This window comes from Lycorma delicatula, chromosome 3 (assembly GCF_047948215.1).
Source record: "Lycorma delicatula isolate Av1 chromosome 3, ASM4794821v1, whole genome shotgun sequence".
Classification (NCBI taxonomy): Eukaryota; Metazoa; Arthropoda; class Insecta; order Hemiptera; family Fulgoridae; genus Lycorma; species Lycorma delicatula.
Window position 1 is genome coordinate 159,985,219 of NC_134457.1, and position 26,605 is coordinate 160,011,823.

At 32.9% G+C, this 26,605-nt stretch overlaps 1 protein-coding gene across 2 annotated transcripts in view; it reads right to left on the bottom strand.

Moving 5' to 3' along the window:
* Positions 1-682: 682 nt before the first annotated feature.
* The window catches only part of LOC142322148 (pentatricopeptide repeat-containing protein 2, mitochondrial-like), a 47,200-nt gene continuing 21,277 nt past the window's right edge, over positions 683-26,605 (bottom strand). The window contains exons 5-10 of one of the 2 annotated variants that reach the window (XR_012755788.1): positions 22,908-23,096; positions 18,642-18,752; positions 11,745-11,852; positions 9,494-9,654; positions 2,731-2,856; positions 683-921 (exon numbers count right to left, since the gene is read on the bottom strand). Coding sequence is in view for 1 of the 2 variants with exons in the window: in XM_075360891.1 (XP_075217006.1) it covers positions 9,499-9,654; positions 11,745-11,852; positions 18,642-18,752; positions 22,908-23,096 (564 nt within the window). In the remaining variant the exon portion in view is untranslated. Of the gene's footprint in view, positions 922-2,730; positions 2,857-9,360; positions 9,655-11,744; positions 11,853-18,641; positions 18,753-22,907; positions 23,097-26,605 lie in introns of those variants that run through there. The other variant, XM_075360891.1, reaches the window with a different exon arrangement.

Genomic DNA, 26,605 nt, shown 5'->3' on the forward strand with positions numbered 1-26,605 from the left:
TAAGAAATATGTAACTAAAAAAGTCATAATTATTCATTTTAAGTGTTGCTTTTCTACAAATGGTATGTATTTATATACAATTATAATTGCAGTATAATATACTGAAGAATGTTTGTTTATCACTGTTGTAAAGTAATAAAATGTATTCGTAATTTCATGCATAAAACATTTTTTTTTTATTTACTACACGTTTTATATCGATTTATTACTTAAATATTTATTTATATAATCAGTTACTCTTTTTTTTTCTTACATTTACATTTGATAGAAGATGAAACAAATACATGTTTTGAGATTCTTATAATCAATTTTTATTTTGTACAAATAAACTAAATGTTGAAGTAAAAAAAAAAAAAAAAAAAAAAAAAAAATGTGTATAAAGAAGCACTTCAAGAAGATAAGAACTAAAAGAAGACTCATAAATTTTGTAAAAAAAATTTAAATTTTCATTGCTATTTTCAAACATTATCGAAAGTTACATCTTATTATAAAGAATTAGTATTTATGTGATGGTAAATTTTGATTAATGTTACTTTGGTTTGGTTTTATATTTTTTAAAGTTCATCAGAACTTTTTCTAATAAATTTAATGTAATACCTTTTATATGGTAAAAATAATTCATTCATTAAACTAGATATACTAAGAATATAAGGAAATTACAAAATAATTTAATCTTTTATTATGCTATCAACACAAATCCCTTTAGTCTTTGACACTTAATAAGATTATAACACTGAGCTAACATTAATGTGTAGTATCTTTCATGTACCTTGGACTTTGCAGTTAATTTTTAAAACTTAATATCAGATATGATGTGCTATGAACGAATAACGAAGATAGTTTAAGTAAAACACTGCACTTGTCTTGTTAACTGCAAGCTCAATCATCAAATATAAGATGTCAACAAGCTGTAATTTTTATCTGGAAATGTAGAAATGGTACAAGTTGTTAATATTGCTTTTGTAACAAAGGGAATAAGTCATTTAAGTTTTAAATCAGTTAATCTATTTACTGTATCTTTTGTTTATATGAGATCTGTAAATTAAGTAATGAGACTGGTTAAGAAAAACTTTTTATCTACAGTCCAATTATACATGGACCTTATTATCTTCAAAATAGTTCCATTGGGAAGCCACGCAATGCTTCAAACGGTTTTCCCATTCTCATAGCAGTGTTGGAACTCAGAAACCAGAATATCATTCAGATGGTTGGTTGCATTTTTTATGTTTTCTACTGTTCCAAAATGGTGTCCTTTGAGGTGTTTTTTAAATTCAGGAAAAGGAAAAAGTTGCAGGGACTCAAGTTGGGTGAATAAGGAATAAGGAACTACAGGAATGTTTTTTGACAAAAACGTATTAATTGAGAGTGCAGTGTGACAAGGTGCGTTGTCATGATGCACCATCCAGTTGTCTGTGATGGCTGATCTCACACAGGCAACTCTTTTCCGCAGTCTTTCAAGAATTTCTCAGTAAACATATTGATTTACAGTCAGTCCTGTAGGCAGAAACTACGTATGGACAATGTCATTATATCGAAGAAACAAATTAGCATGGTTTTGATCTGCTCATTTTTACTCTTTTGGGACGTAGTGACTGAAGTGTACCACTCCTTCCTCTGGCGTTTTGTTTCTGGGTCGTACTCAAATATCCAAGATTCATCACCAGTAATACCATTTTTTTTAGAAAATCAGGATCAGTTTCAATTCTCCTAGAAGATCGCACTTCCACCCCGTTGTTTTTGTCTTCAACAGTGAAATATTTTGGGACCAATTTTGCACAAACTTTTTTCATGTTCAATTTGTTTGTCAAAATTTGATGGATTGTGGTATGGTTCAAATTCAATTGTTCTGCAATCATTCTGACAGTTAACTGCGTTGTATCGTATCAAGTCTCTGATTCGCTCAACATTGTTGTCACTTTTTGATGTTAACGGTCTTCCAGAGCTTGACTCATCTGCAACTGATTCCCGGCCATCTGAAAATGCTTTAAGCCACCTAAAAACTTGGGCTGAGAGTGTCATCTCCATACACCCTTTTCAATTTTGAAAAAGTTTCAGTAGCATTCTCACAGAGTTTCACACAAAACTTGATCGCACAATGTTACTCATAATTAGTATCACTCATTTTTGTAATGCACAACAGAAACTCGTTTCACAAAAAGTTTGTTTACGTCTCATGTGGCAACAACAGACAAAATATTAATACCTAATATAAATCAGCTGTTCATATAACCATATGTTTACTAGTAACTTTACAATGATGCCACTTAGGCTGCCAAAAATCTAGTCTCATTACTTTATTTACAGACCTCATATTTTATATTAATTATATATAAACAGAACTTTTAATTTTTTATTGTATTATTACAGTACTGATTTTCACATTTGTCCAGATGCTTATTACTGACTGAAATAATGACCAAATTTGTGTTCTGAGCAGATGACAGAGATTTACTTAAAATCAAATGATACAAATATTTTTGTATTAGTAGTCTGTTTTATGATTTTAATTAATTACATAATTGAATTATCAGTTTGATAGATAACTTGTTAGAAAATAAATACTGTTTTTCTGATTGTCCATTTATTAAATTGAAGTCTCTGTTTATCTGTTAGTAGTAATAAAAAAAAACCGTTACAGTAATTAATTTCACACACAAAATACATTAAAAAATCTTTTTTTTAACATTTCTTTAATCACTATTACAAGACAACAAAATTACAGAATGATACCTGTGAAAAAAATGCTGTTACACCACATTTGCAACCATCCAATCCAAAACAACTCCTTGAATGCTCTGATTCTTTAATGCATTTGGAAAAACTGAAATCTGTTCTTACTGTGCAACTAAATATCTTCTGCCAAAAAATTAAAAACAAATATTATAATTTAAAAAACACCAGAATAAATGATTAGATGGATAAAACTAATCTAAAGTAAGTTAACAAGGCGAAGAAAAATTATACCATTTGCAATGTCCCTATTTTTGAAACTTAATTGCATCACTTTAAAATATCCTGTAGAGACTGCTTTGCTTGAATTGATTGATTACTGCTTGATGAACTAATGTAAAACGGCTGTAGATTTTAAATTTAAAACTACTAATATTGCTATTATGAAGATAATATTATATTTTCTGCAAAGAATACTATGACTACTATGTTGAAAACTGTTCATCTTTCTTTCTTAGCTTCATTCAATAGGGGTTAAATTCGCTTGGTATTACTGTTTGTGTGTGTATTTGGAAGTAGACAATTACTTCTTATCTAGTTGTATAATAAGCTGTTATCAAGGTGATTACACTGAAACATTTTAGAGTTACATTAATTTTAATTGTAAACAAGATAGCAGGTGGTAGATTATCCTTCTGATAACATAAGACTGGTATTTAGCATAGGTAATTAAGCTGTTGTTGCTTAGTAAATTCTTCGATAAATTACTTAGGCGAGTTAATTCTTACACTATTATTTTATGTGCTATCATTGAGTTATAAGGGAAAACTTCCTTTTCCTATAATTTAACAACCCTTCCCTTCCCAGATAAATCCTTCTGGTTCTACATGAATCTCAAACCCTTCGATCTTTTACTTCTTCTCCCACCACTAAAATCCGTGGTTGGATTTGGGGATGTACATTTTATTTCCCCCCCACTGACCCACCTCAAATATAGCATGAGGGATATCAAATCATGTGTTTTTTGGTGGTTTGATCAATTTTGGCGATTAGAGGCTGATTGACCAACTGGGACTCGAGATATGGTCAAAGAAGTAATAGTCATCAGCAACAATCACTGCAATATGCTTATAGTTCGCAGGACTCCACCATTAGTAAATCTTCTACTAATGGTGTGGGAAAAACACTGAAGTGGAGCTGCTTCACTAAATCCGTCCCTGGCAGGAAGGAGATGAGGATGGAGGGGACCCCCGAGGTCGACATGCCAAGAAGAGTCACACTGCACAGGAACTGAAGAAGCTCGTGGGTAATATGGCAAGTGTAGTCGTGGCATCTCATGCTTTTGTCGAATCAAACCCTTTTGAAATTGAAACGACAAAGTGTGAGGTTGCTTGTCAAACTATAAAGGTGGTCAGAGGTAACTAACTCCTGAGACAACTGGAGGAAGGGGTCTGGAATGAGGACCCTGATGGGCTTGTATTGGCTCGGTGGCATAAAGACTGCTTTCAGAAGACAGTAGAACTGAAAGATTTTACGCTCCTGGAAAGGAAAAAGAATCTTGCTTTCACAATGCAGTAGTATTTGACCTTGCAAAGATGAGAAGCAGATTCTTGGAGTCAATCTTCAGGGCAGTCCTGAGGGTGAAGGATTTGGCACTGCAGGTCCCAAATTTCACCAGATTTGGTGAAGGCAGGTCAGCTCCTGGGGTGCACAGTCTGCCAAAATCCTCAGGGGTGATTGAGGATTTTGTGAGGAAACTCTTCACTATTGTGATAGATTTGTCAACAGGGGAAGCAAACATTCCCCATATTCTGAAAGGGAATTGCAGAGGTGTTTCTCTGGGCGAAACAAAATGTTGTGTTTGGGGTCAAGGAGGGCGATGCAGCTCATGTGATAAAGTGATTGAATATGCAGGTCGCAGAACAAATAGAACAACAGGTATTTATGTGAACAGAACAGATAAAAGCAGTACTAGGAGGCAGGTCTGCCAGTAGTGCTCCTGCTGATAGAGTGAAAACGGCAGATAAACAAGGTAAAGTCTTTTGCAGAGCTACTTAAGGAGGTAAAAGGAGAAATCAAGGATGGCGAATCCCATGGTCTGTTAAGGACAAGGGGAAGATCTTTGGATACGGGTTAAAGACTAGGTGGAGGGCCCTCAGACTCTTTAAACTACAGCAGGAGGTTCTGGGTGTACAGGTAGCCCTCAAATCTAATACAAGAAATCAAAGTATCATTACAGATTTAGATACCCTTACCACCAGGGAGGAGGATGTGGTGAGCGGTGAGGGACATTGTCAATCTGGAAGAGAATGTAGAGTTCACTATAAGACTGAGACTGGTCCACTCAGGCATGCAGGTGGCTTCTGTGCTCATTAGTAGTAGTAACGAAGCAGAGAAGTTTTGCAGAGGGGGCGCCTGCATGTCGGGATGGTGTCCTATAGAGTGACACCAGACATGGTGCAGGAAAGGTTCTTCTGATGTTGGGACCTTAATCACAAGGCCTCCAGGTGCCACAATCTCAACAGGTCAAGAAATTGCTTTAACTGTGGCAAAAAGGGTCGCTTTAAGGCAGGATGGAGGGAACCGGCGACCTGCAGGAAGTGTGGTGTAGAGGGCTACAGGTATGGCAGCCTTCTGGGTAAACAAGGTTCTTCAGCTAAACATGAATAGGTCTTGCCAGTCCCATGACCTTCTGTGGGCTATCGCCAGAGATTGTAAAGGCAACCTTGTAGTGGTCTCAGAACCGAATCTTAGGGTTCTGCAAAATTACAGATGGTACAAAGATTCTGACTGATCATGTGCGATTGCTTCTGTGTCTTGATGAGTTGCTAACAGAGACAGTGGCTATGAAAGAGGGTTTGTCAGGGCTGTGGTGGAGGAAGTGACGGTTTTCAGTTTCTATCTCTCACCGAATATACCAATACTGCAGTTTACCGAGATGGTTGAAGAACTGTCCGTAGCAGTGGGAAAATGTAATGGGCTGGTGCTGATAGGAAATTTTAATGCCAAGAATCCAGAGTTGGCCAACAAAGTAACTAATGAGAGGGGCAAATTCTTGGCAGAAGCAATAGCTTCTGTGGGTATGGTCTTTATCAATGAATATAGAATTCATATGTTTCAGAGGGGAGGCAAGGGTCACACGCTGGACCTTACCTTCATTGGGGAGTCACATGTGAGTATAATGAGGTGGCGAGTGCTGTAGAGAATATGCTCAGTTACCACAGATATACACGAGGTGTGTAAATAAAGTAATGAAACTAGTTTTTTTTTTGCAGCCAAAGTGGCAACAATAGTTAACATAAAACCATATGTTAAATCAGCTGTTCGTATAACCATATGAACAGCAGATTTATATTAGGTTAATATTTTTAGTCTGCTGTTGCCACATGAGATGTAAACAAAGTTTTTGTTGGGCATTACAAATATGAGTGATACTAATTATGAGCAATGCTGTGCAATCAAGTTTTGTGTGAAACTCTAAGAATGCTACTGAAACGTTTTCAAAATTGAAAAGGGCATATGGAGATGACGCTCCCGAGCCCAAGTTTTAGGTGGCTTAAAGTATTTTCAGATGGTCGGGAATATGCAGATGAGCCATGCTCTGGAAGACCGCTAACATCAAAAAGAGACAACAATGTTGAGCGAATCAGACTTGGTACAAACAGCATTTAACTGTCAGAATGATTGAAGAACAATTGAATTTGAACCTTACCACAATCCATCAAATTTTGACAAACAAATTGAACATGAAAAAAGTTTGTGCAAAATTGGTCCCAAAAAACCTCAATGTTGAAGAGAAAAACAACAGGGTGTAAGTGTACTGCGATCTTCTAGGAGAATTGAAACTGACCCTGATTTTCTAAAAAATGGTATTACTGGTGATGAATCTTGAATATTTAAGTATAACCCAGAAACAAAACGCCAGAGGAAGAAGTGGTACACTTCAGTCACTACGTCCCAAAAAAGTAAAAATGAGCAGATCAAAACCATCCTAATTTGTTTCTTCGATATAATGACATTGTCCATATGTAGTTTCTGCCTACAGGACAGATTGTAAATCAATATGTTTACTGAGAAATTCTTGAAAGACTGCAGAGTTGCCTGTGTGAGATCAGCCATCACAGACAACTGGATGGTGCATCATGACAATGCACCTTGTCACACTGCACTTTCAATGAGTTTTTGTCAAAAAACATTCCTGTAGTTCCTCAACTACCTTATTCACCTGACTTGAGTCCCTGCAACTCTTTCCTTTTCCCGATTTAAAAAAACACCTCAAAGGACACCATTTTGGAACTGTAGAAAACATAAAAAATGCAACCAACCATCTGAATGATATTCTGGTTTCTGAGTTCCAACACTGCTATGAGAGTGGGAAAACCGTTTGAAGCATTGCGTGGCTTCCCAATGGAACTATTTTGAAGGTGATAAGGTCCATGTATAATTGGATTGTAAATAAAAAGTTTTTCTTAACCAGTCTCATTACTTTATTTACAGACTTTGTAGAAGTGGTCATTGAGTGTCCATGAATCTATTGTATTGACACTGTGCGGCCCTGGTGGTTGAAGTCGGCACTGATATTGAAACAAAGAGCAACCTTCAAAACGCAGTTACGTGGACATGATTAATTGGAGCTTGAGGGTTGCATGAAGTTATACTTCAATCCTGCAAAGAGGTCCTCTGAGAAGGAGGGTTGTGAGACGCGGACCAGTTTACTGGTGGTCCGTGCAAATACAAGAGCTTAGGAATAAATGTGTCAGGCTTTGTAAAGGTCTAACACAAGGAAGAAAGTGTGATTGCCCTTCAGTGGGTGAAAATATAACTCTTCTACTGAAACAGGCCAGAAAAGAGTTGAAGAAAGCCAAAATTAGCTTGAAGAGAGCGAAATGAGCAGAGCTCTGTAATGACTTGGAGAGGAACCTGTTTGGAGATGCTTATAAAATAGGCATGGACAAATTTGGGAAGTTGCTGCTCAAGCTACCTGGGATACAGCTGAGGGACACCTTGCGCGAGCTTTTTCCAGCTAAAAACTGGCGACTAAAGGAGATTGTAGCTGATGATATTCTGCCATTCATGCAGGATGAACTGGAGAACACGGTGGTAAAACTAAGACTGTGGAAAAGTCCTGGTCCAGACGGTATCTCGATGGATGTCCTTAGAGTGTTTGCCGAGATGTTCCCACTGACACTATTGTACGTGTTCAACATTATCATTCAGTGTGAAAGAATTCCTATGAATTTACTAACTGCAACTAACGACCTTTTGTTCATTTTTTTCAGCCCTGAAATAGTGACTGAGGTGAAGCGACTTGATCAGATAACATCTGCACAAGTTTTTTTGACTCACTGCATGATCTGCATTTAAAGGGGCTTTGCTTTTCACAGCAGCGAAAGAGATATTGAGTTTAACCAAGTTACGATAATTGATTAATTTTCTATATTCTCTTCATGTAGCTGGAAAATATAGTTTCTGCTCCATACAGATTCTGAGAATTGCCTTCTTTTTTAAAAGTTGGGCAATCTTGGGAGCGAGCTGTATGTGATCCATTGCAGTTCGCAAATGGATTTCCCAATCTACAGTAAACATTGCTGATTGGATATGAATGGTTGCAGTCGAACCGATAAATAACCTACTTTATTTTCTCTGGTGGTATCGTAAGGTTAAATGTCAAAATAAGGTAAGGTGTAGGTTCTTCCACGCCATTCTGCCGTTTCATTATATGCTTTACTTCTACAACATCTTGGGAACAAAACTCAGCTGTTTCAGTGATATCCATATCCAAAAAGTCTGCAAAAAATGACTCCCTGGCTCATATTTAGAGTTTTGTGGCATTCTTCACTTATGTTTATACCATCCATAATAGTCAGACGTAACAGAGATTGACTCTGCTCGTCAATATATGCTTCGACCATCTCATAACTTAATGTTCTTCGGGGAACCACTCGAAACCTTATGACTTTGTTAATTAGGAAAGGCGAGACCTTATGAAGGGAGCAATTTTCCTGACTATTTCAAAGAACTACAAATCTGATGTTCTTGTCACAATTTAAATTAACAATGTGTTCTGGACTGTTATCCTTGTCAGACAATGTTGAGCGAGGCCTTTTCACTACACTATTTTTGGTAGTTTTTTCAGATGGACCACCAACCATCATAGGTCTTCTGGACTTGTTCACACATTTTGGTCCCACGAGTTCTGGTGATATAACAGATCATTCCAGCAGAGCCCAAGTGTACTGGAGCTAGAGCTAAATACAGCTGGGTTTGCCCAGGTGCCCAGAGGACATCGTTTGAGACTCTGTAGAGTCATTCACCCATCAACACGAAAGTTTCTACTTTGGGTTACGGTTGCGTTTTGTAAGATGTCACAACACCATTGAGTGTGAATGTAAAAAGTAATAGTGTAGGATGTTTCTGTGTAGTTGTGTAAGGGTATATGTTATAGTATTCTTGTTGTAGTGTTAAGTACAGTATAAAATGTTCTGCAGCTCTGAGTGTAGTCAGAAGAAAGGCTGCAGAGGTAGAAAGCAGGAATTGTTACAATTACAAATCTATGACGTCTTTTGTAATGACTATACTCCATCCAGTCCATGCTGAATGCAGAAAATAGTTTAGGATATGTCTGGAGAATTTTTACAATTACCCAGAAATTTTATTTTTCCAAATAATTAAAAAAAAAGAAAATTGCAATTATTTAAAGAAAACTGATTTTTATTATAAATTGTTTATATACACCTATGTGTGTTCAATATTAGGTATAAATACACTAAATAAATATACTGAAGTATATGCCTAAATTAGTCGCAAATATAATAAGTTATACATTTATCAGACTATATCAGCGAGTCCTTCACGTCTCCTAGCTGTTTGTTGCTGTCGAGGATGGTTCATACCAAAACTTGCAGCTAAGCGTCTATCTTCTTTTCGACCTGGAGGCATTGTCGGGTTGTAATGCATCTCTGTACATAACTGCTTACTTAAAGGCTGTAACATTTGAATTAATTACAACTTTAATACTTCCTACATAATATTTTTATATATTTATAATAACTACCAAACACAGTAACAGAACCTAAAAAACGAACACTAAATGTTAACTTTCACGGGATCCCACATCATCAGTCAGTAAAAAATCCTAAAATTACATAAAAAAAAGAAATACAAACCATCATCCCAATAACCATAACTCAATGCCAAATGTAATGATAATAGATTTAAAACGTCATGCAACAATATTCATAAACACTGTTGCTAACACTACAAATCAAATATGTCTTTAAATCATCATCTTCAAAAACAATCTATTGATTAATCATTTCAATACTTCTGTTACAATTATAAATATAATATTTTCTCAAGTATATCCAATCTTTTTACTGCTGTTATAAATTTCCAAAATTCTATATTATTTTATAATCAGTAATACTATGCCTAACAACAGCAAGTGATCGGCCATGTTAGATATACCTATCTTTCCGCTTCTGTAAGAATGTAATGTTCCATAAATCGCTTTTTAAAAGATCTGTTGTTTTCCCAATATAAATTTTATTACATTCATTATATTTAGTTTTATATATTCCTCTTAAATCTTCTCCATCACTTTATTATTTTTATTATTATTTTTCCTTAAATATTTTATAATATGGTTATGTGGTTTGTAAGGTTTTTTATATTTATTTTTATCATTAACATCAGTAATTTTTTTTAATTATTTCATTTGTATTAACTGTATTCTAAGAAAGAACTATTAATAATATTTATATTATTTTCTTCTTGCAATTGTGTAAAATTATCATGGTACTTAATTCTTGCTTTCTGTTTATCTTTTCTATAACCCCAATATCAAAACCATTAAATATTACTATTAGTTTATCTGTTTCCTGTTTAAGTTTGGTTATCACTGTTCCTTATAACATAAAGCTCTAAAAATCAGCTTTTTATATGTACAAATTTTTTGCGGTGACTATGGGTGATTAGAATTTGCATGTATTGTAATCCCATTCACTGTGGGTTTTCTATAACTGATGTTCCTATAACACTGATTTCATATATATATATATATATATATGCTATTATTTTTTTCTAATAGCACTTTCGAGGTTTTCCCTCATCAGTTAAAATTTTTCTTCCAAATCAAACATTAAATTTAAACCATTCAAATTAAAACATATAAAAATATGTAGTCATATATGTTAAAAAATATAAAATTGAAATTTTTTTTATTATGTGGCTAGCCACACATACAGTGCTGTACTCAAGTTATTTGAATTTATTTAAATTATATCAATGTGCTGCTATCTAAGGTGGATTTGATAAGAAAGTCATTATCAAATTCTGTCCGTACATTATCAAATTAAACTTCTGTCTACACTTGCAAATATAATATTTTTATAAAATATCTAATTTTTTATTATCACATCCTTTTACAATTTCTACTATATTTAAATTTGTATCCAAATCGGTGATTGAATGTTTATTGATTATTAAATGGTCTGCAAGATTGGAGAACCCTAACTTGTTGTTTTTGTAAGATCTAAAATGTTCTGCAAACCTTGTCCTAAATGATCATATAGAACTCTTTAAAGTAACTGCTGTTTCTAACTCATAAAAATACATTAGAACAGAGAAATTTGGAAACTTCAAATTAAAAAAAAAAAAGATTATAAACAGAACTCAATATATTAGTTATTTTATAAAGAGATATATATTATTTATTATACAATTACATCAAGGTGGTAAAATTAACAGATTTTATCTTTACAATAGGTAAATTTAATATTGTCCATTTTAAATCTATATGTGCATGTTTTGAGGAGGAATTTTCATCCTGAATAGAAACATTCAAGTATTACTACAGCTATAATCGATTATTTCTATTTATATATTCTTGTCTCTCAATTAGCTAAACTTCGTCTCTCAATATAACTATAGCAAACTTAAGTTAATTGTAAAATGAAAACAGAAACTAATTTATGTAAAGAAAAAGGGTAGATAAGCAGAAGAAAAAACTATAATATAACTAGATAAGTATGTATACATATATTTTTTTTTGTAGAAGCAAAAATAATACTTACCTCAGCGGCGATATGACCCTGAACCGTTAACTGCTGATCAATTCTATTGAATTCAGTTTCTAAATCTTTATTTCCACTTCTCTGAACAGATAAGCGTAACTTCTCCATCTAAAAAATTCACAATTAAGTGTAAACCAGTAAGAACTACAAACATGACATTTTAAATACATTTACATATATATAAGTCTAAACCCTATTACAGGAATTTCAGATTTTAAAGAAAGACAAGTATACTTGTCAGTAAGTATAAGACAACTGAGGTGTAGAATGAAAATTTTCAAACAGTATAAGGAGATCCTTTTAATAACTGTAAACTAGTTGTTTCAAAATAAAATATCTACAAAAGTAGTAAATAAATATTTTACTTATGATCTAAGCGTTCATTAGAGAAAACTAATAATTGTAGCTATAATTCCAGTTTCACATTTACACTCCTGGTAGATAACAGCAATGTCGAGTGAAGACAAAAATATTACTAACACTAAACTGCCCAAACTAACACAGAGAAACTGAAACCAATGATGATGGTATTCAAAAAAGAATATAATATTGATACAGTGTGATAACTGAAAATGACATTGATAAAAATATATCTGTACCAAAAACTGCTCGATGTACAACAAATACGAAAGCGGCAAGTAATGTTGGGCGATCAGTCCACCAGAATTAAAAAAAAATTGATTTTGTTGCAGATACTGGTTTTCGTATTTCTGTTCCAACTGAAGGTATGCCAATTAACAATTTTCAACTAAAAGCTGATATTTTTTTAACTTGACTGTGAATGAAACAAATAATTATGCAGAAGTCTTAGAAAGACAAATGTCATGTGTTTCTGTGTTTTACATAGGAGAAACTAAACTAAACAGAATAAACAATTATTGGTATACCCATTATTTAATACACTGGCTTTCTATAATTATATGGGCTAGAATAGATTTATGATAATTACAAAACCTAATCATTTTTGTAATAATGAACAAGCAGCAGGTAATCGCATACATAAGAAACAACTTTTAATTGATTTTTTTAATGAAGAAATTGTTATTTATACTATCCTAAAAGATATTATGTATAGGTGAAACTATGGTTTTTTTGTGGCATGGATGCCTAACTTTGTGACAGTGTATTAAGAATAAAAAATATAAATACGAGATTAAAAATGCATTAGTGTTTTAAAACCAATAATAATTTTCATAATATTTCACATAAACTAACATTGATTACTATGATAACCATTAAATCCAGTTTACGTCAAATGGCATGTGTGGCCCTACAGAACATACATTCATTCAGGAGGCCCATGGCGCCAAAAGGCATCACACACATACATGGCTTTATAAGTGATAGTATAAAAATGTTAGTACAACCCCCAGTTTTATCCAAATTATTATTACTACTAAAAAAATTAAAAGTCGGGTTTTCTGAAAACTTTTGTTAGATCAAGTGGCATTTAACGAGTTAAACCACAAATAAAATGTACATTTATAATACATTTTTATGTGAATAAAAAAATTATTGTGCACCCTAACAGAGAATAAGTGAACAAGCATTCTGTTTTTTCGGCGTTAGGTTGGTTGCCTTGTGTTCGTTGGACAGTAATAAACCAAGACATTAGTTGTTGAGTTATGACTGAACATACTTCTTTTTGTATTGTCTTGTTTATCGGAATTAATAGTTGTGAGAAACATAATGGTTCTTTCAGTAGAGGGATGCATTTTTCTCATTGAACATACCTTTCATGAAGGTGACAAATATACTGATTTTGAAAATCAAGTTTTCTGAAAAGTTTTCAAATGCAATTGTTCCCACCTGCAATGCAGTTTGAACTCTTAGTGAAGAATTTTGGGCAACGGGCTCTGTTGATGATGCTCATCTAGGTAGAAGACCACCTAAAGTAAATGAACAGAAGTTGCTTGATTTTTCAGATGTTATAGCCAAAAGTCAATGTGTTAGCACAGCAAGTATCGGACTTGCTACTGCACATAAGGCTGTAAGAAAAGAACTGAAACTTTTCCCCTACAGTGTAATGCATGTTCTAAAACTGAAACCTACAGATCATGCCAAAAGAATAAATTACTGTCAAGGGTTTAAACATTTTATTGTCCAAAATTCCGTAGGTATACTCGACATTATGTTTTTTTTACAAATGAAGCATGGTTTCATCTGGGAAGGTATATTAATTCGCAAAATACACAACTGTGATCAACATCTAACCCTCATCAATTACATGAAGTAAAAATTGGATGTCAGTTAACAGAAGTGGAAATCAATCACAGTTGGTTCCAACAAGACAGTGCCACAGCTAATAGGTCAATGACTTTTTTTTACGAAATGTCTTTAGTGAACAAATAATTTCAAGGGGTTTGTGGCTTGCACAATCGCTCGATCTGACTCCCCCAGATTACATTCTATGGAGGGCAGTGAAACAACAACACACCATACACAACTGGCAAATTAAAAACCATAATAACATCATACATATGAGACATTCCAGTACATCAACTGGTTAAAGTGTTTGAAAACAAATTTAAACAAGTGCAATGGGTTATTGATGTTGGAGGAGGTCATTTTCAACACCTTTTATAAACTATTCTAGCATTGTTTTATAATCTATCATAACAGTTTTCATCGCCTTTGCCTAAAAATCCATGAATCCCTTCAACGTTTCCTTTTCTTTCCCCTACAAAATTCTGTCAAATGCAGGATATCCTTTACAAATTGTTCATAAGAGGTGTCAGAATGAGTTTCTGTGACGAAAATGTTACTTCACCACAAATGTAATAAAAATTATTCACAGAGTTCACACATTTTTGTGGCATTTTGAGTTAACATATTTTTCACTTCAAAAGCTCTAAACCATCCTAAAACCAAAAATTCTGCACTAATTATAACACAAACAATATGAAAGCCACAATCACAGCAACAGCAATAATGTTAATAACCTAAAAAACAGCTAGAGAACGTTCATTGTGTTTTGTCATTTAGCAGGTGTGACAAGTCCAAAAACAAAATTACCGCCACTAAAAAAGTAGATTGGGTAAAAACGATCTGGAATTCTGTGATTTTGAAAATGTATTTCATGTTCTACTGTAACAGTGGAAACATTGCCATTAAAACAAACCCAAAATTAATACTATATCAGTGAATTCCTCTGTTGTAAATAAGTACAGTATAACTTCAATGGCAAACTGATCATGCTCAAATTAAAATTCACAGAAACCTTCACTAATGACAACACAGTTCATAGTGCCTGATATACTTAATGTACCTTAGAGAGTGATTTAAACACTAATACAGTATTTGTGCTTAGTTGATTTTTCAAATAATTTATTGCACTTCTGTATTTAATAAAAAAAAAATTATCTAAGAAATTTTTATTTTACAATTTTGTGTAATTTCCAGTTTAAACAATTTTTTTAAACAGCAATTTTTAACAATAAATGTGTTGCGACTGCAAATTTTTCACCGAAAAAAATTGGTTTTTGTTTACATTAAATAAATACTTTTCTGGCAAATGTAATTACAATTTCTAAATAAAATTTGAATTTTTCTAACTTTTCTGTTTTATTTAACGTATCTTAAAACATTTTGTTCAGAATTAAATTCTCTACAAGTTTTCTTTAAAGCTTTACGTATTTATTACCTGTTTTACAAACAAAAAAAGGGCTTTTAACCCAATTTATTAGTTTTCACTCCAGATTTCTCAAAACCTACTGCAGATAAGGTTCTGGGACTTTTTTTTAGTCCAAACTGAAAGAAGTTACTAATTCTGCCCCTTAAACATCCTAAAAATTTTAGTACGACCTCAATTCACCGGGGTTAGCTGAAATCTGAGCAAAATCTTTCACTACCCGTTAACTCGCAAACAAAGTTGTTTATATGAACTTTTTCCATTATTTTTTTGAGTAGAATAGGCTATGAAAGTCCTGGAAAAACTTTGTGATAGTTTACAATTTGTAAATATTGTTTATAGTATGACCTCCAAGGAACCGACGATCTTAGGTCATTATAACCGATGTTTACATAGCTTAGTGGTACTAATTTAATAAGCCATCTACACGGGTATTGTAATACAGTAATAATAATAATTTATTTTTACAATTATAAAAAAAAAAAACAATTACGCAACAATAAATATAAATACAGTAGAGTAAAACAAGGTAGAAAAAAATTTTAAAAATTACATTTTCTGCAAAAAGTCTGTTATTTTGCTTTACATCATGTTGACTATGCCGTAATTTTCTGATTTCACAGAATTTTTTTCAAAATTTTTCCTAATTTTTTCCATGGTTCTTTCATACCACCGATAATATTGAATGACCTATACCTAATTCTTGGGCGATTTCCTTATTATGGGGGACATTCAATAATTAAAGAGACAAATTGATTTAGAAATGAAATAGTTTATAGGAGGAGTTTTGTACTTTCATGACTTTAGGTTGGCATCACTGGGATAAGCTGAGAATAGCTGACTGATAAAATTTTTTTTGTTTATAACCTCATTATTGCATTTAATGATGGTGTGTCCGCTTTAAGTTTCCACATTAGTTAAATAATGTTCAGTGAACAGTTTTTTGCTTTCTAAAGGTGAAAAACGGGATAAAATCTTTTCTCAAATGATTTTACAGTATGGTGAAAGTTATATGAACCGCAGAAATTTTTATAAGTGGGTAGAATAGTTCAAAAACAGTCGAACTTGTGACTGACGAGCAGCGTTCTGGCCAGCCAGTTGAAATATCAACTCCTTCACTTGAAACCCGTAGTGACAACACTATTCGTGAAGACAAATGTATTACAGTTGAACATATAGTAAAACCAGTTGCAGTAAGTGTTGGAACAGTTCATAATGCTATCAGTAACAAGCTCAAATACAGCAAAACAAATGCAAGGTGGGTCCTGAGAGTTAACGCAACAACAAAAGGAAACAAGACTCACAAGGAAACAAGTGTGAACAGATTTGAAAGAACGCTATGAAAGGGAAGGTGATTCTTTATAAACAAGATTTTGAAGTGTGATGAAACTAGGTTCACCTTTTTGAACCAGAGTCCAAAAGGCAAAGCATGGAATGGAAACACACCTATCCAAAAGATATTCAGAACGTAAGCATTAGCGGGAAAAGTCATGTTGACAGTCTTTAGGGATGTTCAACGTATCGTCTTTTGTGATTATTTGGAAAAGCAGCACACAATAAACATTATCTACTACTCAGACATGCTGATGAAAAAAGTAAAGCCAGCAATGAGAGAAAAATTTTGCGGATCTTAAAAAAAGATATGATATTGCTATATGACAATGCTTGCCTTCACACCCCCCAGCTCAACCAAGAAATCATTGAAAAAAATGGGTTGGGAGATACTACCACATCCTCCCTATAGTCCAGATTTGGCTCCCTCGGATTTTCATTTGTTTGGTCCACTCAAGGAAACATTACATGGAAAAAAGTTCAGCAACAACGAGGAGGTCAAAGAATTTGTGGAAAAGTGGTTCAAACAACAAGACAAAGACTTCTTTGCATCAGGTATAAAAAAATAATTCATCGTTAGGACAAGTGTATTAATATTGGTGGGGATTATGTCGAGAAGTAGTAAAAGTCTCATTTTGTAAAAATTTTTTTTTTTTGTACATTAATTTGTCTCTTTTAATTATTGAAATTCCCACGTAGTTTTGCCATTCTCTACACTCCTGATAATGTGTACCTTTTCCTCTATTATGAATGTTTTTTGTGAAATAATAATTAAATCACTATTGAATAATTACACAGGATACGTAAAATAAAATACATGATATGATACGCTCACAGCAAAAGATTAATAACAACTAAATGTGACTGCTTCAGTTTACAATAATCTGGTACACGACGAAGTTAAAAAACAGAACTACACTATATATGTAAGAAAAAACTAACAGTCAAAATATTTCTGTAGCTACAATGTAAATATACTGTACTATGTTACCGATGAATCACTTCTGTCAGTCAAACAATAAAATGTTGCATTGCAGTAGGAAAAATAAGTCATAATAACCAATATATCACAATAACCGATGTCATTATAAATAATGTACATACTGTATTTCTGCATTAGGAGCATACCAAACTAACCAAGAGAAAAGTTTTTGGTTACTATATTTGATATGTCATTTTAACCGTCAAAATATTTCTTTATCTACAATGTAGATATACTATGTTACTGACGAGTCACTTCCGTCTGTCATTATAAGTGATAAAATGTTGCATTGCAGTAGAAAAAATAAGTCATAATAACTGATATATCACTACACCCAATGTAATTATAAACAATATACATACTGTATGTATTAACAGCATACCAAACCAATCAAGAGACAAGTTTTTGGCCACTACATCTGATGTCACTATAAACAATACTGTATATAGGGTGTATCAAATTGTAAACTAATGTATTTGATGTTAAGAATGACTTATACCTAAAAGAAAAGTAATATATGTAAAAAATGGTACATGTTCATATCTTACTTACCACTAGTATAAAATATGTAGAAAAATAAATGAAAGTAGTCTCTGATGGTTTGAACATGTGAATAAGATGGAGAAGATGTCAATACAAGATAAAAATGTAGAATTGGGAGTGTTAGAAATGAAATAAATGGGTAGGCACAAGAAATGACAAATAAATAATGAAGAGAATGTAAGCATGTAATGTGTCAGAGGTGATAGTCATTAGGATGTATGATAATCAAGGATGAATGTTATAGAAAAAGGAAAACAAAAAACTAACTCTAATATTAACAGATATTTCATGAAGATAAAAATATTTTCAACAGCTACAGTATACATAAATGGTTACTACATAGGTTACTATATAGTAAGCAATAAAAATCTTGTCTAACTGCAGAATAAAATAAAGATAAAATACTTACTGCTTCCTCAGAAAATGTCTGTTTCCTTTCTACAGGTAGATCAAATTCTAATATTCTCCTAAGAATTGGTAATGCATCTTCAGGACGATTTAAATCAGCTAATGCTGCAACCTATAAATTAAAATACTGATAAATTGGTTAAGTTCTTTAGTTCGTTATATAGAAGAAACAAAAAATGATATTTAACATTTTCCAACTGGCTTTGTATACAAAAAAAACTTTCAGCAAGGAAAAAGCTTTTTTCCATTATAAGTCTTGGTAACCATTTATTCAACATTCTGGGAATGTTTTAACATAATCTTATTTTTCTGTTCAAAATATGATAACTGCTTTCACCAAGCATAATTTTCCTGTGTCTGTAGAAAAAATTCTAAAATGTTGATGAAATATATATAAATCCACACATACCCTCACTCACATCAGTCCAGAGGGTGACTATATGCATATAATTTGTCAATTGAAATATATTGCCAAAGTAACTGTATATTGCAATCAATCTTTAATAATTTCCGTAAACAGTAAATGAAATACTTAAGAATGAAAAAAAATGTAGCTATGATTCATGTTTCTCTAAACCAGTAATGTTTTATTTTTTCCTGGGCGCACAACAGTCATCATCAGCACCCAGACACGATATTTACTTGGTAAATAAATAAATATTAACAATTAAAAATTTATTCCCAATAACAGAAAAATATAGTGTACATGGAAAGTGCCAATGACATATGCCAAAAGTGAAATAAAACCACAATAAAATATTTTATTAATAAACTTAAACAATAAAATTACTATCTGCCATAAGTCAAGTAGCTGAAACAAACTACAATAAAAATCAAATATTTGAATATAATGGATGGCCTTAAGAAATTATAAAATGTTCAATAATATCATCTCTCACTGCTTCCAAAGATATTTCGAAAATTAATTCTAAGTTTAAACTTTCGATGCAATGCCATATTACAGAAACAATCCACAAAAATGTGGTATAGAATTAGTTGGCAGTTGTAGCGAACACAAACAGGTGCAATAGCCTGAGTCATGAGATATCCATGAGTGAGCCTAGTGTGCCCTCTTGACAGTTATTCCTGCATGAGGGAATCCATGATGATACAGTGTTCTTAACAGGATGAGGTTTATTGGTAGCATTCCGTTCACTCTGCACCATATCATGGACCACCCCTCTTCCGAAAACAAACAAGATCATCAGAAACAACACAATTAGTGAAAGAAGGCTGGAAAAAAGGCTCTTTTCTGCACTATAATTCATTCTCGTCATTACCTTAAATTCTAACACGGCTGGAAATCCAGGAGAAGTTCACAGTTGTGCTGAGTCACTAATCACCTGTAAGGCAAATATGGAGGAATCTCAACAGACAGGTATGTGTCAAAAGGTTGGGTTAATAATACTTAAGACCTTATTAATAACATACAGCTCTGGAATGGAAATACTGATGATGCTGAGAAAGTCAAACATGGGTGTTCTATTCACAATTACAAAAGCACAACCAACAGAATTAACGTTTTTAGAGCCGTCTGTATAACAGGATTCATGCTATTTATAATATTATAAAACTTTTCTAGTAATATAACTGGATTTGTATTCTTTTTATGTTACATATAAAAACTAAAGCAGTAATTTACTAGAGAAGGCTGGGGGGAGGATAATAACATGGAACAGCATTAAGAATTGCAGATATATTTATAACTAAGAAAAGGTGCTGAGCTCTGATGCCTAGTGGAGCAATAAATCTTTACTGATATCATTTAAGATGTGGGTTAGAGAACAGTGCATCAAAGGTTGGATGATCTTTTGCCTGTGCTTTAATGTGAGCTACGTAAGAGTATATCATTTGTGTTTGTCTATTCCAAAGGAATACCTCACCTGTGTCCACCAGTAGACTTACCACAGTGCTTCAATGAAATGCACCTGTAGCAAGGCGTATGAATGAATGTTGGGCTACATTAAGCACTCTTACAATGTTGGATGAACGGATGAATAAGCCACGCTGCCTACAGGAATGGACCAGAGCTCAGCAGAAGTGTAACATTTATATTCAATCAACTCCCCAATGAGTATTGGATAAAACTCTCTGCATATCTAGTGTTTTTAAACATTTTACCTTCAGCTCCTTTAAATGTATTAACATTTAAGCATATCTATCATTGATCAAACCCCAATCCTAAAAATCTAACCCAATGCATCATTCAACTAGTTCACCATGTTAAAACAGTTGAGGGTCAACATGTTCTCTCTAGCATGAAAAGAAAATGCATTTTGGTTAAACTGAAGAAAACATGAATCCAGTCATTTTACACCACAGTTCCTCTAGGGTAATTGTGTATTGGAGCAGCCTCTTGCCAGTAACCCACTGGCTTGGTCTAGCGGTGAACGCGTCTTCCTAAAATCAGCTGATTTGGAAGTCGTGAGTTCCAGTGTTGAAGTTCTAGTAAAGTCAGTTATTTTTACACGGATCTGAATACTAAATCGTAGATACCAGTGTTCTTTGGTGGTTGGGTTTCAATTAACCACACATCTCAGGAATGGTCAAATTGAGACTGTGCACTCATACATATCATCCTCTGAAGTATTATCTGAAAGGTAATTACTGGAGGCTGAACCGGAACAAAAAGAAAAAAAGCCTCTTGCCAGTTGCTAAAGTTCTAGATGCCTAAGTTTATTGAAAAATCATCTAAAAATAAATAACATATAATGCATTTTTGCACATAGTTTGCTATAATTTATAGCTATGGCAAACAAACACTTTGGACACTTTTCTGTCATATTTATCTTTCTAACGTAAAATTTTCAGACATCGTATTTCCAACTCTAACTCAAAAGGACCAACTACTGATAAATATAATTACATTTCCTTGTATACCCCATTCATACAGTTTATTAGGATACCTCTCCTTTAAGTCATTGTCATACGGCTTTTTGATATTGAAAAATACAGGAACGAGGTGCTGACAAAGTAGTAGTAAGGCATTTTGAATGAAAGATTCAAGAGCAACTACATTATCAATAGACTATCTACCCTGGTGGAAACTGCACTGTTCACAGCAATTAGGGTATTTTTCTAGAAACCACATTAAACGACAATTTACCATTTGTTCCATCAACTTGCACAGATTAAGAAGGTAGAACTATAACTTGAGGGGCATGATTTATCTTTACCAGATTACAGTAAAGGAATCACCAATGTTTCTGACCAAGAATCTGAAAAATCCTAATCAGAAAATATTCTATTATAGATACAAAAAATACATAACGCACAACTTGAAATATATGACAGCATACTGAACCTGATATTATTATTTCCAGAAGAGTCATGCAAATTATTCAATACATATCTTAGCTCATCAAAAGATAAAGGTATGTTTAAATCATTTCCCGAGTCTCCAATCACAACATGATATTTTCTACCTGCAACTTATACCTCATAAACTCAGGAATGATGATGTAAGTGAAACTGACCAAAACATGTTTCCAAGTGTATTCATCAAATCAATTGGCACAGTGATGAGGATGCAGTTTCTTTCCAGTCCAATAGACTATGATGACTGTCCTGATTAACACGTTGCCCGAACTTTTCTCCACACAACCGATGATGGCAGTTGTCTGAGAAATGGAATTGACATAATTCAGCCAAGATTTCCATTTGGCACACTGAAACACTCATGGCAAACAGCCCTTGCACTGCAGAAAACACTGAGCAATTCAGTCATAGGTCTTTGATTAAAATTATGTAAAGCCCTGTGATGATCCCTAGTGCAGTCCTGCAGTCTTCATCCTACCAAGGACTAGCATGCCAGAAATGACTGTACATGCTCACAAATAAAAAATTTCATTTTCATATTGTTTTTTCAATGTTTCATACCTAATGTCATTCACAGTTTGATAAAAAATGTTTTACTATCAGCATGATTATCTGTGTATTCATTTACACAGATGTATCTGCTTACAATTCCTAAGTTGTAGTTTGTATCTGGTTTTTTTTTTTAATTTTACTTCGTTTACAATTTGGTTTTAATTTTTTATCCTTCTCTTTATTTACTTTCCAATTACTTTCAACCAAAGATTTGTATAATGATCGATCAGTGTTTATAAAACTTTCTAAGTCTAAAATTTCTCTCCTCAGAATATGACTGAATAAATTTTATTTTCCACTGTTACAAAAACAAGCAGTAAAAATAAAATTCCAACATCTGACAGTAAATTATAAAAATAAAATAATTCATATAGATGTAACTATAGAAAACTATTACCTTAAGATTGCGTACAGTAACATAATTTTGTTTAGAAGTCAGTGACAGCATTTCAAGTGCGATATGAGGTGAATTTTGTGCTATAGCTAGACCAGCTGCAAATGTAACTGTTTTGTTCATAGGAACATGCCCTACTTCCTGCATTTCCTTCCATAATTGTTTTACGTATTCAAATGCTTCTGGAGTATTCTGTAAAAGGTAAATAAATAGAATTTACACACAAAAATTAAACAATTTATGACCAAAATAAAAGTAATACATTATATTGAAAAAAATTAACATGTAGGTTATGTGACCTCATTATAAAATTAGAAATAAACACTTGCATTTAAATCAATTGAAGTATCTTATGAATCTTAGTGTTTGAAGCCTTATTTAGTGGCCTTTAAATGAATCAACTGATAATGTCAGCTTTTGAAAATTTAATACATGCACACTACCACTAATGACTGTTTTCAATTAATGTAGTATTTTAATTTGGCAGATCACGCTAGCTAATCTTATTTGTACTGTTGTGATTTTTCAGTCATTTATGTAGCAAATTCATTAAATATTATTACATACTTAACCCAACTTCAGTTATCTATGATAAACAAAAATGGTAGCACATACAAAATGCTATGCCTAATATTTAAACTTAGAAAGAAGTTTAGGTGGAAGGCTGATGCAACCCATCTATCACAAAAATTGGTATATGCTTCTGTACCTGAACAAATTCAACTGCAACTGCAATTTTTTTTACTTTTAATTACATTAAAAGTTAAAAACATAAATCTATTTTCTGAAACTTGGCCTTTCATTTAGCAAGCTCTGGGTTTGAAATCTGGTCAGGCTTGCATTTTTTAGGTGATATAAATTGGATGCATTCCAGGTAAAAAAACCTGACAAAGTATTTAATATTACATAAATATCTATTAACAATTAGGTTATGTGCAGCTGAATAGACTTCAAATATTAAAATAAACTTGGTTCAATTTATTACATTATGTACACCAGTGTGTAAATCAGTCCGAACACAGGAAACTGTTTGTTTATTTCTGTTGTGGCTACACTGCTTGACCACATCCATTTTTTAAATTGTATATGTATGTAAGGTTACTGTTCTTTGGTTATTTAGCAATTTTCATGTTATAAATAGCATTTTTTGAAAGTGCATTTCATTTTTTATTGCAGAATCATACTGTATCATATAGAATCATGTTGTAAGTTTTGTTCTGTGTCTCCTGAATATATAATAATGTGGACATAACACCAAGAAAGCATTTAAAAATAATCTCTTTGTGAGCATATCAGTATGACACAATGACAAATAGTTTTTGAGTGTTTGACTTGGGACAGTGAATGCTATTTTTAAAAAAAAATTAAAGAAACTGGATCCTTTTCTCTCAAAGGAAAGGCAAATGTAGGGATAAAAGAAAAATTACTCTGACACAGAATCTGTTATTACTAACAAAAAGTAAAAATGATCCAAAATTAATCTGCTGTGGACTTAAATAAAGAATTAGCAGCCAGTGGAACAGATTTACATATGACAACTGTTAGATGTCGACTTCTTGCAGCTGGACAGAAGGCTTAATGACCAGCTGAAACGCAGCTTTTAATACCTCCAATGTGGAAAAAAAGGCTGTTGTGGGCCACAGCACTTGCTAACTAGACTAAAAAGACTGGAAAAATGTTATGGTTTTTGATTATTCACATTTTTATGTTTAGGGGCAAAGGGTACTTATACATTAGAAAAGCACCAGATGAAAATACGTCGCTAGCTCATATCCAACAATCAATTAAATATTCCCAGAAAAAAATGTTTTGAGGTAGTTTCACATTTGAAGGCCTTTGTTCATTACTTCCAGTACATACGTTGAAAAGTGATAGATATATCAAGATTCTGAAGGAAAGTGTTATACAAAACAAATTCCCACAAGGCAAATAGTGTTCTAACAAGATTTGACGTCATGCTTTACTATCAAAAAGAGAAAAAAGTTTTCAAAGAATGAAACATTAAGTGATCCTGTAGCCAGGTATCTCCCCAGGCCTAAAACCAATTAAAAATCTTTGGGCAATAGTAAAAAAAAAAACTGTCAAACATGAATTGTATCACAAAAAGTGACCTCTGAAGATAATTTCAACATGGTTTCATGATGAAGAGATCAAAAAAATCTGTAGTTCAATTTTATCAATACCAAATCGTTGTACATGAAGCAATTAAGAATAAAGGAGACCATATTAATTACCAGATATTCAAGAATTGTGCATTTTTTTTTCTAATTAAAGGTACATTTTTAAAAACATCTATGTTCGGATTAATTTACACAGACTACTGTATGTTCAGTTTTAAGAATGTTAATGTGTAGTAAATGCACTGTCGGAAGAGATATATCCTATACAAAGGGATCTGACTGAAAGATTTAAATATTTCAGCAGTTAGATACTCCCTCTTGTCATCTATTACACAAAGGGTGCAGTTGTTTATTAAGGAATACTTCACAAATTTGGATAAAAAGAGTGGATGGGCTAGGGATGCAAGATCTGGAGGGAGCCATAAGGATTCTACTATGTCGGATAGATTATTTTGTATGAATAATTTCTGAGTATAGAATATCCTTTCTTGCCGCTGGGCTCTTTGCCTGTTATCCTTAATATCTTCTTTCCTGTTATTTGATTCAAAGGGTTTACATCTGACCACACAAGGTTCTCCATGTTATAAATACAAGAGTTGAAAAACCACTATACTCTAGGTTATTGGTAGAAGGGTTGTATGCAAACTGAATCCATAACCCTTAAAAAATTACCTGAACTTGTTAGTATCAGGTTCAGAATAACCAGTACAGCGGACAAGGCAAGAAAGAAACCCTGATTTTGCCTGGTTGACAATGTTAATGCAGTATTATAATTGTTTTTGGAGGTTGAAAGTTCCATATTTGTTTTATAAAATTCTATGTAAATTTAATACAAAAAAAATTATTTCTTACTACTGGTAATATTAATATATTGAAAGTTTTGTACTGATTTTATTTTATAAATGCTATCAAAAGTATTTACTGTTATATTTTCTGATCATAACTGGAGCCTATTTCATAACGACTCATCCATTACCACTATAATATCTAAGTAATTTATTCTACAGATTGATTACAAATGATTGTCGGATTTAAAAATCTATATTTAAAAAAGTAGTACACAAAATTGTGAATGATAAATGAAAATAAACAGAAATTGTCCAAGTGTCAGGTTAGGTTAAGTTCAAAGCATACTGAATGCTTTCAGTATGTGAAAGCAGTATGAGAAATGTTTATCCATTACCATATACTGTTTATTCCAGAAACTGTTTAAAACAGAACCACCAAGCCACCAAAGCATGTAAGATGATATTGACAGTTTAAAGTCACTGGTTGTTTGTGCAAAGGTAAAAGCCCTGATGCTCAAGTATTTTGGATGAAATGGTGGAAAGTCAGGGCAAGTTTCGTTCATATCCCAAAGAAGTCAACTTGATGTGCTAGTAGTGAACTCCACATTCAGCAGCCAACTGTCTGGAAGATTTTGTGAACTTGATTATGACTGAAACTGTACTGTATAAAGTTATTATAAAAGTTACAACCTTATGACCTCAACAAACACGGAGAATCTTAATATCTTTGAATACGTGCGAGTTATTTACATTATAAAATGAATAGGAAGAACGATGTTGCTGCTGATTGTGA